The following is a 13,829-nucleotide window of genomic DNA, read 5'->3' on the forward strand; positions in this document are numbered from 1 at the left end:
CCTGACTGGGAATTGAACCAGCCACCTTTCACTTTGTGAGATGATGTCCAATCAACTGAGCCACACTGGTCAGGGCAACAAAATGATTTTTTAATGACTGCAACACTTTCCATCTTATGGCTATATTACAGTTACCTTTAACAAATATCTTATTATGGACACATAGGTTTTTGTTTACAATGTATAGCATGAACCTTCTTACAACTAAATTCTTTTCCCACCTCTGATAATCTCCTTAGACCAATTCTTTGAATTGGAATTGTTGGATTAAAGAGTATGAAAGAAATATATATCCCAATTGTTTTTAAAGGCATTTGCACCAGGGGTCATACTGGTCATTATCATTCCTTTGATGTTTTGATTTATTTGAGTACAAGTAAAACTGAATGTTTTTGCATGTTTACTGGCCAACAGGATAGGCAGTTTTCCAGACCACTGAACATGAGCTCAGAAAGTCAGGATTCAGTGGACCTTGAAATGGAGGGCCACCTGCTCATGGCTTGCACTTGGCAGTGAGCACGTGGGTGGGGATGCCAAGAGATTAATATTAATAGAATGTATCTAAGACAAACTAACCACTTTACTAGTTAGTTTAACCAGAACGAGCCAATGTAAGAGATTTATGATGAACTTCTTGACTGTAAAACTATGAAAAGTAATGAAAGGCATGTATGGACTATTTTTAATTTTTAAAATATGAAATTGGCAAAATATAGAAGATATAAAGAAGAAACTAACAATTGTGTATATCAGCACTACTGAAAATTAACCATTTTGACACATTTACTTCCAAGGGCTAATACTAAAATGTTTCCTAATGGGATAGGAATCAAAATATAGAACAGTAAAAGTAAAGCCCCAAATTTCTATCTTTGATAGATAGGTATGATTTTATCCATGTATGTTATTAAAATCCCCCAAGATATGTTAATATTCAAAATTTTAAATTTGAAAAACAAGTTTTTCTCAATTTCCTTTGTTATATAAGCACATTATGGTGTCTGATGGTTAAAGGGAACACCCAGGAAGAAGAAACAATTGATTACAGTTCTTAACAGGAAGTCTGTCTCTTCCCATTATTCCAGGAAGTCCTCAGTAGAAGCTTAACAAGGAAAAGAATAAAGTTATTAGTTTGGGCTTTATACATATGCATGTCTAATGCAGTCTTACTGATTATACAAGTGAAGACATTCTTTACAAGAACTGATTAAGAGTGATATGAAGCTGATAAATATATGTTTTTCCTCCCATGAACCTTATGGCAATATTGGGCTGAGCTGCTCAAGAACTCTATTTTCAAACAAGAGGTAATTCAATTCACTTTTATTAATTAGGTCCCTGAGCCCGAAGAATTCAGCCATATAAAACAGTGGGAAAGATGTTTGGATTTGAAGCCCAACTGCTTACTTAACAAAAAACTTAACTTTTTAAGTAACTAGATAAATGACTTCAGACAAGTTACTTAACCACTGACATTTAATAATTAGCTATTATTATTGAGTTTTTAGTATAATCAGGCTTTGTGTTAAATACCCTACTCATATTATTTGTGTAATGTAAATATGAGGAAACCTAGGCAATTAGAAGTTGTATAAATTGCCTAAAATCTCAGGATAGAGCTGAGATTTAAAATGAAGCACTCAGATTCCAGAACCACGTAACCACTGTTGTCTTCTGATGTTGTCATTGCAATTATGATTAATAAAACCAAGTCTTGATTATTACTGATAATAAGGATTAGATGGGTGAGTGGAATCAAGTGAAAGCATAGATGGCCCTCAAATATAATTCTGGTTTGGGCTGAAGATTCTGTTTTCCCAGTCACAATCTCTAACCGAGCTGTCATTTGGTAGTGGAATGATCAGGTTTGAATTATGTCCTTTAAAAAAATTGTGAAATTCTTAGTGAAACTGAAAAAGGCCAAAGGCAGGAGGAAGAAATTTTATGATTGATAATTTATAAACTGGACAGTCATCCTTGAATAATGGATGGTGACTAAGCATCTTTTTTTAAGACTTTATGTATTTATTTATTTTTAGAGAGAGGGGAGGAAAGGGACAAAGAGAGGGAGAGAAGCATCAATGTGTAAGAGAGAAACACTGGTCGGTTGCTTCTCCTATGCACCACCTTGGAGGACCAAACCTGCAACCCAGGCATGACAGGGAATCAAACTGGTGACCTTTAGCTTTTCAGGACAATGTCCAACAAACTGAGCCACACCAGTCACAGCACAAGCATCTTTCGAAGAACTCAGGTGTATGAACACATCTTTTATGCATTCTTAGGATAAACCTATCTGACCATTTTTGACATTTAAGTACATTGAGCTCATAGGTATCTTGGGCCATTACTTAAATACAGTGACACATTAAATTGTCATCATAGACCACTCTTTGGATAATGGGAATTAATCATCATAAAAGCCCCATTAATGGCTTTTATTGGATACTTTCTAAATTTTGTTATTGAGGAAATTATTTCTTAGAGTAAAAAGTCAAAATACAAATATAAAGATCAAAGTGAACAGTTGGGTTGATCATGGCTGTTTGGGGAAGGACCGATGTCCAGCCTCTTCCTTCATGTCATTTAGTTTGGACTCTTTATTTTAAACATTGATTTTTGTTTTAGGTTGAACAAATTCTGGCAGAATTTAAGGTCAGAGCCCTGGAATGTCACCCTGACAAGCATCCTGAAAACTCCAAAGCGGGTAGGTATTTACTACCTGTTTCTCATGAAAATGAGCCATTTGAATAGAAACTTAATTTTATTTTCTCTATTATTTTTTAAATTATTTTTTTATTCAATGCCAAAGAATGTTTTTGCACTATTGGATGGGAGGAGGGAGAGAAAAGTGTAGAGTCTTTTCTCTAACAGTAGTCATTTAACATCCATTTTTCTTTCTGGTATAATGTGCTGCTTCATGATTTACATTGTCCACTTTGTGCCTTATTTCACTAGCATTGGACTGTAAACATAACCTAAGTATGTTTGTAACCAGATGGTTGTTTTGATAAGAACTTGCTGCTGTGTTTTCTTCATTTTAAGGACCTGAATATGTCCATATATGATATATATCCATAGGTATGATAATATATTCATACTTTTGTATTTTCCTTTATGATAACTTGAATTTCATTAGTGTAACTTTAGACATAATTGCCTATGTAGATCTTATCTTGAAAAAGAACCAACAAACTAATAATCCTTCCTTGACCTGTCTCCCTCCTGCCGCTCCTTCCCTTTAGAGCCCAAGTTCTTGAAGAAGAAGTCCACAGTTGATATCTTTACTTAATACACCCAGTTGTCAGTTTGTCCCAATCTGACTTCCTCCTCACCTTTCTTGGAAGCTGTTCTTATAACAGTCACCAAAGACTTTTTGGCTGCCAAATCCAGTGACTGATTTTTTGTCCTTACCTTCCTTGAGCTTGCATCAGAAGTTGGCACTGTTGACATGTTCTCTTTCTTGAAACACTCCTTTCTCTTGGCTACCAGGATGTGCACTCATGCTTTTTCCTCCAGCCTCTTAGGCTGCTCTTCTGTCATCTTTGTGACTCCTTCTCTACTGCATTAAGGTTTCCTCCTAAACTCTCCTCTGGGCTTACTCCCCTTTTGTCTCTGGAGTCTGGTCTAAGTCTGTGGCTTCAATCATCAGTTCTTTGTTGATGGTTCCCAAATCTATCTTAGTTCTTGCTCTTCATTTTCAGACTATAGTTTCAACTGCCTCTTGGCAATCTCTATTTGGAGACATTTCAAAGTCACCTGTCAAAAACTGGACTGACTCATTATTCTCCTCTCACCCTCTCTAAAATCTTGTTCATTTTTTTTAATGTTTTCCTATCTCAGTAAATGGAACCACCATCTCTTCAGTAGGCTAAACAAAAACCTTGCCTTCCTCCTCTCCACATCTGGTTGGTGCTGGTGATTTACCTTCCATATCTCTCTCCTCTTCCCCCCATCCTCATAGCTACTATAGTAGGTCACCTTCATTTCATGCTTGGATCCTTACGGCAATCATTGAATTGCTTCCCACTGGAGATAGTGATTTTTCTTTTAAATAAGGGAACAAAATAAAATATTTAGGATGTGTAAAGAATACCAAAACAAATGCCCATGTAATGTACCACTTAGCTTAAGACTTTACCAATGCAGTTAAAATTTGTTGTGTATTCATACTCTGATTTTATTATCAGGGTAGGTAATACTATCTTGAATTTGATGATTATGTTTGCTATATGTGTATACTATAGGTGTGTGTATAGTATGTGTATTTGTACAATTTTTCAATAAGGAAAATATTATGATTAAAATCTATCTGTAACTCCACATTGCACAAATGGTAAAACAGAAACTCCTCTTCATTAAAAGATGTTTCCCTTCCTAGGACCTGACAAGCCAGAGAAGAGGCCCAGAGTCATGTCTGCGTTTAGCACCTGTGATTGTTGGGGTGTGGGTGGGTGTGGGCATGGGTGTGCGAGAGTGCACAAGTGTTAAGGAGTTGTGTGTTGCTCATGTTCTGATTTTGGGGAATTTGTACTTGGTTGGTCCATACAGTTATGTATGTCATAATAATGATTTCACTCCTGTGATATTTTTTATCAAGTGTGTGAATAAATATCTAAATATTGGTATAAAAAGTTTCCCTTATCTTAAAGCTCTTTATTATATTTTTTTCTAGAAATCATTGATCCCTTTGATTTGTATAAACCATTTTCTAATATAGGAAGTCACTTTTTTTTGTTAAATGCTTAACTATTACTTTTGCTCATTTGATCCCCCCCCTTTTTATTAAGGCATAACTTTTTTAAGGCAACATGAACAAATCACAAGAGTAAAGTTGATAAATTTGTGTGTATGTATAACCAGTTTAACCACTGGTATAGTGTGCTGCTTCAGGCGAAGATGAAGATCATTTCCAGCACCCCGAGAAGTCCCTTTTCATGTCCTGTTCAAGTCAGCACCCTCTCCCATCTGTGGATCTCTGTCATCATTGACTAGTTTTGAATTTCATATATATCCAACCATATAATACATGCTGTTTTTGTGTGTGCGTGTGTGGCTTCTTTTGCTTTACCTTGCATTGGTGGTATTTATCCATATTGCACGTGTAGCTCTTTATTATTGCTGGGCCTTTAGGTACAAACCCATCATGCTGTGTCCTCGCCATGTCTCCATTTTCATTTTTTCTCCACCACCATGCCTACAAGTCCATGTTTTAGCTACTTGGAAATACCTTGGTTCCATAAGGTGCTCTGTTTTCTACTCTTCAGACCTTAGAGCCTGCTGCTTTCTTTGCCTGGAACCCTCCTCCCGCCCCCCAGAGGCAAGTAAACCTTCCTTGCCCTGCAGTCACTCTCTGGCTTCAAGTCTCAGCTTAGCCATCACTTCCTCTGGGAAGTCATGTATGACTTGCAGAGCTCTTTATATGTCAGGCAGCAAACTGTGATCAGGACACCTCCCTGTTGCTTGTTTACATATTAGTCATACTGGGAGCTCAGTGAGGCAGACCTCCTGCTTATCTTGTTCAGCATCTACCACAGAGAAGGTCTTTGCACTTTGTGCAAATAAATTCTTGAGTGAGTGAATGAATGAGTTCATGAACATTTTTTAGGAGATATTAATTACTTCCCTGAGCTGGAGTTAATATTAAAATAGGTATCTAACTTGAAAGTATAAACATCTGGTAAACACTTAAAACCAGCTACCAGCCCCCGGGTTATTCCTTAACTTTTTTCCCCAGTGAAGTGCAGCTTTGAGTTGTTTCTCTGTCCCTGGAAAACAATTTCTATTTGGGATACATGATGAATCACTGTGCAATCATTGCTATTTCTAGTTGCCATAGTGATGGGAGTTTTCACATATGGGCTACCACAGAGCTTCTTATTCAGAGAAACACTGCACAGTGTAAATATTGTTTAAAATGAAGAGGTACACATACATCAATATCTTCGTTTGTCAATCTTGCAGTTGATAGATGACTCAACCTTTTGGTAGAAATTGTTTTCAAATCTGTTTAAGCATCCTCTTACTCAATTTGGATGAATACGACTTTGTGAAATCTAAGTGGTTCTTTACATACTTGAAGAAGGATTAGGGCTTCTGATAAAACATGTTTTAAGATGTTAAAAAAATTCACCCAGATGCTGAATTTTGGCCTGGCAGAAATCCAGAATACACTAGAAAGATTTTGAAATGTATTTCATCAAAGTGAAGAAAGACTAACTTGTTGAGTAACTGTAGATGGGAGAAATTAAATACATACCTTTTGGGTCCACTAAATATAGTCTCAACCATTGCCATTGAAATTACTGAGTTGTTAGCATGATGGAGTAGTAGATATGAACACAGGTTTGACTGTCTGGATTGCTCCTACCTCCCACTTCCAAACCATCTGATCTTGGGCAGCTTTTCTGAGCCTCAGCATTCTCACAGGTAAATGGGTAGATGAATAATATTACTACACGGGCCTACCACTAAGAGTACATGAGGTGTCCTATGTGCTGGAAGAGCTCAATGTGGCAATTATGATTCTGTGGACTTTGTTTTCTTGTTTTTATGCAACACTATAAGATAAAAATTTAACAAAATGGGATGCTTTTCTTTTTTTGTAAGTAACCATTAGAGCATTCTTGCTTGCATTTAAAGTTACTTTTAAATCTAAGGCTTTTGGAAACCCCTTTTCTCCAGGTGTGGGTGATGGAAGCAGGGCAGGTTGTGCTACACAAATTGTGTCACTGAGCTCCAAAGATCCTGCCTGCCCTTCATGCCAGTCCTGTGTATGTATGTGACAGTAACTGTTTCAGGCCAATGCTTTAAAATGTGCTTGTCTTTGACCCTGAAAAAAGGGGTCAAAAGTTTTTTGAAATGGTGTTTTTGTTATTGATTTGTGGTCTTCAAAGACATATGGATATTTGAAGGGTATCTCTTTGTCCCTTGCTGGTATCTTTGAATGTCTCATTGTTTTCCTACTTCAGAAACTCTTCATTGCTTCTTTCCCTCAGAATAAAAGTAACATATAGTAATAAGTAATATTGGAAGTGAAAGCCTGCTCTTATCTCTCTCTTTCAGAGAACCGCTGTGACAGTGTATTTGTCTTCAGACTTCTTTCAAAGCATATTCTGACATCATATTATTATTATTTCTCAAGTAATTATAAGTGTTCTGCATTTAAAATGTGGTCATAATAATACAAATTCTATTGTGAAATATGAGCTTTCAAAGTAGACCTAGGAGTTAAGTCAGAATGTCTCTCAAAGATCCCAGCCTCATTTGCTCATATAAGCTCACAAAATGAGATCTTTCTTCCCAGAACTGGTAAATATTTATCTTGTGTGATTCATTTGATTAGCTGATATGTTAAAGGAGAAATATAAGCCCAAACCCATTTTTATTAAATGTCAGAAAGAGGATGGAACAAGGAAAAGGCCACTTAACGGGAAAGATAAGGCTTCTTTTGCTTTTGCTTATCAATTGTTGTTGAGGGACTGACATCAGAATCAGCCCAAGCAGGCTTCTTTTGTTCTGGATACTCTAGAAAATAGGCCAAAAGTAATGTGCAAAGAGAAGGTGACTCATAAATAAATATGTAAATCTTTACAACCCCTACTCTAGCAGTAGCTGGCATGTGCTTTTGTGGTGATAATTTAATGAGCCTTTTATTCCTTTTGGAAAAAGTGACATCTCATTTATACAGAGAGACATTTACACAGGGAGACATTTACATTGTCATCAGCAACAGGAAGGATTGTTCACTGCAGCCAGCTGATATGACAAGATGCTTTTATTGGTTTTCTTTGTTTTCCTGGTTTCAATGGCCCCATCTTTAGGCTCTCCGCTTTAACTCATTAATTGCCACCTCAGTGGTGATGTTAAATAGTGAATGGCCTATTAGGTACCTGTGCTGTCCAACCCTGGAGCAGGGTCCTTGGGTGCTCTCTGTGGCAGGCTGCAGCTCTGGTTGCTAAAGGAACACGTGAAGTGGTGTGTTTGGGGGACTGGGAATCAGGAAGGTCAGCTCTTTACCAGTTGGGGCACAGAAGCATTTCAGTGTTTTCACAATTGGTATGGAGGTACAGTTAGTATTCACTACACTTTTGCCCAAACACCTGTTTTAGAGGATTTTGACTACTTCCCATAAGGTATTTTTAAGCACTATTAGGGTAATTTTACTTATTTTTGCAATAATACTATTAAAATGTTCCCAATTCACAAAATGTTATAAGGGTGTGTGTGATTTATTAGGTGCTTAGAGCTCAGGGAATAGCACTATGTGATTATTGTTGTGTTCACAGTCAAGATGGAAGGCCCTCACGCATGCACGTAGTGAACAGACATTTTCTGAGCACGTGCTGTACTGTTCCCATGGAAGGGATGCAGCAGAGAACAAGAGATGAAGTGTCCTCTTGGAGTGTATATTCTGGTAGACAGATTGCAAACAAGTAACTATATAATGTGAGGGGGTAAGTACTATAAAGAGAAGTTAAAAAAAAAAAGCCCTGACTGATGTGGTGTGACTCAGCTGGCTGGAGCTGGTCAGGGCACATGCCTAGGTTGTGCGTTTGGTCCCTGAGTCCCTGGTCAGGGCACGTGCGAGAAGCAACTGATTAGTGTTTCTCTCTCACATAGAGGTTTCTCTCCCTTTCTCTCTACCTCCCTCCCCCTCTCTCTAAAATCAATAAGCATGTCCTCGGGTGATGGTAAAAAAAAAAAGAAAAGTAAACAGAGCAAGGGAGAGAAAGGAATGGGGCTGATGGGGTGAGCACCCATTTTGTGCAGTGTGGTCAGAGAATACCCCTTCGACAAGACAGCCTCTGAGCCAATATCTGAGGGAAGTCACATGTGTGCCTGGAGCAAAGTGTTCATGGTAGAAAGGACAGAGGACAGCAAGTGCCAAGGCCCTGCCTGAAGCTGAAATGCTGTCAAGGAACAGCAGGGAAGCCACTATAGCTGCGGCAAAGGGAGAAGGGTAAAAGCAGAAGGAAATGAGGTCAGAGAAGGAAGAGGGTAGTAGAGGGTAGGCAGAGCATGTCAGGCTTACTCGTCATAATAAGAAGTTTTAGCTTTATTCTAAGAGAAATAAAAAGTCAATGGAAGTCACTTTGGGCAGAGGAATGAGATTATGTGACTTATTTTTTAAAATATTACTCTAACTGCTGTGTAGAAAATAGACTGAGGAAAAAGCAGGGAGATCAATGGGGAAGCTACTATAATAATCCAGCTAAGATGGATTGTGGCTTTGACCAAAGCAGTGTCAGTGGAGGTGGTAACAAGAGGTCAGGTGTTGGGTATATTTTATTTTATTTATTTATTTTTATTTTCTATTTATTTTTTTATAGAGAGGGGAAGGGAGGGAGAAAGACAAGGAGAGAAACATCAATCAGTTGCCTCTCGCTCGCGCCCTGACCAGAGGCTGAACTTGCAACCTAGGCTTGTGCCTTGAGGGGGAATCAAACCCGAGGCTTTTCTCTTTGTGGGACTTGGCCCAGCCAACTGAGCCACACCAATCCGGGCAGATCTTGTGTATATTTTAAAAGGTAGAGCCAATGTAGTTTGCTAATGCATTTGAACTGATGTGTGAGAGAAAGAGAAGAGTCAAGGATGACTACAAGTGTACAGAAAGCTAATGAAATATTTCCTTACTCTCCATACAGAGCCAGCCTTGCCTCTATATTTCTATTTATCACATTGTATTAAAATGAGTTGTTTTTATGTCTGGTTCCTTACTAGGCTCTGAGCTCCTCAAGGGCACAACCTGGATCTTTTTGATGAATGATGAAGTTTTTATTACCCCTGGAAGTGAGGGAGAAAGTGAGGATTAGAGTGAGGATAAGAGGGTAACATAAGAGGGTAACATGCATCGCAGGAAAGGCAGGAAGGCAGGAAGGCAGTCAAGTGCAGAGCAGCAGCTGGGGAGCCTGGCAGGCTTGGGTTTGATTCGTGGCTCCATTACTTGGAGCTTCCAGACTCTGGGCAAGTTACATTAACCTCCGTCAGCCTTAGAGTCTATAAAATGGAAATAATAATAGTAATAATTATATCTACATCATAAGATTGTTGTAGAAAAAAATAAAGAAACCCTGTACTCATTAGCAATTACTTCTCATTTTCTCCTGCCTCATTTCTGGCAACCACAAATCTACTTACTATCTCTATAGATTTGTATATTCTGAATATTTCATATAAATGGAATCTTATAACGTGGCCTTTTGTGAGTGGCTTATTTCATTTAGCATAATATTTTTAAGGCTTATGTATGTTGTACCATGTATCAGCACTTCATTTCGTTTTGTGGCTGAATGATAATTCCATTACGTGGATATACCACATTTTGTTTATCCATTTTTTTGTTGTTGGACATTTGTGAGTTTTGAGTTGTTTTTGCTTTTTGGCTAGTACAAATAATGCTGCTATGAACATCATTATACAAGTTTTTGTGTGGACATATTATTTCAATTTTACTGAGTTTATGTAGTTGTCCCTTGGTATACATAAGGGATTGGTTTCAGAGCCCCTGTGGATACCAAAATCTGTTGTGTAAAATGGTAGTATTTGCATATAACCTAATTATATTATGATTATAATACCTAATACAATGTAAATGCTATGTACATAGCTGTTTTACTATATTGTTTAGGGACTAAGGACAAGGAAAGACTTGTGTACTTGCTCAGTACAGATGTAACCATTGTAGGCTTAAACATAGTACATGTCAGCAACAATATAACATTTTTTTCTGAAAAAATTTTTTTTAAGCAAGTAGTTTTTTAAAAAGATTTTATTTATTTTTAGAAAGAGGGGAAGGAGGAGAGAAAGAGAGGGAGTGTAACATTGATGTGCAAGAGAAACATTGATTGGTTGCCTCTCGCACACCCCCAACTGGGGACGTGGCCCTCAACATAGGCATGTGCCCTGTCCTGGAATCAACTGGCATTGGTTTGTGAGACAGCACCCAACCCACTGAACCACACCAGTCAGAGCTTCTCTGAATATTCCTGAGTCACAATTGGTTAAATCCATGGATGCTGAACCTGGTATACAGAGGGTTGACTGTACTTACAGTTGAAATTCTTGGGCCATATGGTAACTCTATATTTAACATTTTGAGGAACTGCTGAATGGTTTTTCAAAGAAGCTATACTGTTTTATAGTTTTCTGTAATTAGTTTTCCAGTTTCTCATTAACACTTCATATCCTCATTAACACTTGTATTTATCTTTTTATTTTAGCCTTTCTAGTGGATGGGAAGTGGTGTCTCAGTGTGGTTTTGATTTGTATTTCTCCAATGACTAATGATTTTGAACATCTTCTTATGTGCTCATTGGCCACTTGTATATCTTCTCTAGAGAAATGTTTATTCAAATCACTTGCCAATTTTAAAAGTAGGTTAATGGTCTTCTCATTGAGTTGTAAGAGTTCTTTATAAATTTTAGATACAAATCTGTTATCAGATTTATGATTTGTAAATATTTTCTCCCATTCTATAGTTTTTCTTTTCACTTTATTAAAGTGTTTTGAAGCAAAAATTTTAAATTTTGATGAAGTACAATTTTCTATTTTTTCTTTTATTATTTGTGATTGCACCTACAGTGTCATATTTAAGGAACCATTGCCTAACTCAAGGTCACAAAAATTTACTATGATATTTGTTTCTCAGAGTTCTGTAGTTTAGCTTTTGCATTTAGATCTATGATCCATTTTGAGTTAATATTTGCATGTGATGTGAGGTAGGGATCCAACTTTATTCTTTCATATGTGGATATAAATTGTTCCTGTGCCATTCGTTGAAAAGACTGTTTTTCCCAACTGAATTGTTTTGATACTCTTGCAGAAATCCAGTTGACTGTAAATGTGAGGATTAACTTCTAGATTCTTAATATTTCATTGATTTATGTTTATCCTTGTGTCAGTGCCACAGGTTTTTTTTTTTTTTTTTTTTTTTGTTACTGGAGCTTTGTAGAAAGTTTTAAATTAGGAAGTGTGAGTTCTTCCAACTTTGTTTTTACCTTTCAAGATTATTTCGATGATTCTGGGTCCCTTGCATTTGCATATGGATTTTAGGATCAGCTTGTCAATTTCTGCAAAAAAATGGCAGCTTATATATTGATAGAGACTGTGTTGAATCTGTAGATCACTTTGGGGAATATTACCATCTTTGCAATATTAGGTCGTTTGATTCATGAACATGGATATCTTTCTACTTATTTAGCAATTTTAATTTCTTTCAACAGTGTTTATAGTTTTCAGTGTATAAGTCTTATACTTCTTTTGTTAGCATTTTTCTAAGTATTTTATTCTTTCTAATGCTACCATAAATGGAATTGTTTTCTTAATTTCATTTTCAGATTGCTCATTGCTAATATATAGAAAAATTGATTTTCACATATTGATCCTATATCCTGCTCTATAGAAAATTTTTTAAATTTATTTTTTATCTTCATTCCAGGACAGGCTTATTGATTTTAAAGAGAGGAAAAGGAAGGGAGAGAGAGGGAGAGAAACATCACGTGAGAGAGAACTGATTGTTTGCCTCTTGTATGCAACCCAACCAGAGACCTCCAACTGAGGACTGATCCCACATTCTAGGCATGTGCCCTCACTGGGAATCAAACCTACAACCTTTTGGTTTATGGGATGATGCTCCAACAAATTGAGTCACACCAGCCAGGGCTCTACGAAAGTTTTAAGTTCACTGAGGGGCAGAAGTGACATTGGAATTATTTCCAATAGGACCATGAAAGGTTTCTATTGTATGTCATATGGTCAAATAGAGCAGTGCCAAAGTGTTGGGAACCGCCCTGCCTGGTATCAGAAGCTGTAACCCCCGCCAAGGCTACGGCTGCGGGAATGGCCTTGAACCATAAGCCAGCAAGGAGACAAAAGCTTATCTCCCTGGCAGGAGTGCTGCTTCTGCTGCTTCATTTATAACTGAACCCCAAAGCTTGGTTGGTTAGCCAATGATGGGTAAGATTCCCCAAGGGGAGATGACCTAAGACAGGCACGATCACATGGGAGGCCCCCAAGAAAGGACTTTGGGGGCTACAGCAAAAGGGGGTGATGGACCCTCGCTCCTTGGCTTTGACATAGCCTGAGTCCTCATCATCTGGAAGAAAATCTCCTTATCTCTTGATTGCCTTAGTTCCCTTGCTCCACCTAAGCCTGAAACAATGACAGGGTGGTGCAAATCTGTGCTGAAAAGGGCAGGTTCCCCGGGTGATCAGGCCTAAGAAAGAATATGTAAATTACTGTGAAACCTGCTTTGTTTAGAATGCTCTCAGTTGAATGAGAAGGGTCCAAGGAAGAAGTAAGTTTATTCCTCAAAGTTTTACAGCTCTTTGACCCTGACTCAAAATAGGCCCACAGACTTCCTTGTTATCTATTGTTTGATCCTTACTTCCTAGCAATGAGTAATGAGCTTTTACCTGAATTCTTATGCAAACGAAACCAATAAAAAGCCTCTCCAGAGGGGGAATGGGGCGCTCTCCCCACCAGGTAGGGTGGCCAAGTGGCGCGCTCCCCAAGTGAGGAGTGGCCATGGCGCCCTCCAGGAGAGAGGGTGGCCAAGGTGCTCCCCATGTGAGGAGTGGCCCTGCTGTTCCTACTCCCCCACAGGACCTGGTTGTCTCTATGTCCCTGTGTCCCTCTGTGTCTCTGTGTTCCTGGTTGTCTCTGTTTCTTGCATTTCGACGAGCCATCCGCAGTGTTCCATGATCACTGCTGGCTGGTGACCCACGCATCACCAAAGCTACCAATTATCAACCATCTACCATGGTATTTCCTGTGCTTAACACCTTCCAATAACTTCCTATTGCTCTTATAACAAAAAACAGAGCAGA

At 38.1% G+C, this 13,829-nt stretch overlaps 1 protein-coding gene across 3 annotated transcripts in view; it reads left to right on the forward strand.

Moving 5' to 3' along the window:
- The window catches only part of DNAJC12 (DnaJ heat shock protein family (Hsp40) member C12), a 43,966-nt gene that overhangs the window by 8,378 nt on the left and 21,759 nt on the right, over positions 1-13,829 (forward strand). For all 3 annotated transcript variants that reach the window (XM_045842063.1, XM_045842062.1, XM_045842064.1), the window contains exon 3: positions 2,629-2,707. In XM_045842063.1, the coding sequence (XP_045698019.1) occupies positions 2,629-2,707 (79 nt within the window). The remainder of the gene's footprint in view (positions 1-2,628; positions 2,708-13,829) is intronic.

Source organism: Phyllostomus hastatus, unplaced genomic scaffold (genome assembly GCF_019186645.2).
Source record: "Phyllostomus hastatus isolate PE091 unplaced genomic scaffold, TTU_PhHast_1.1 phas_contig_38, whole genome shotgun sequence".
NCBI lineage: Eukaryota > Metazoa > Chordata > Mammalia > Chiroptera > Phyllostomidae > Phyllostomus > Phyllostomus hastatus.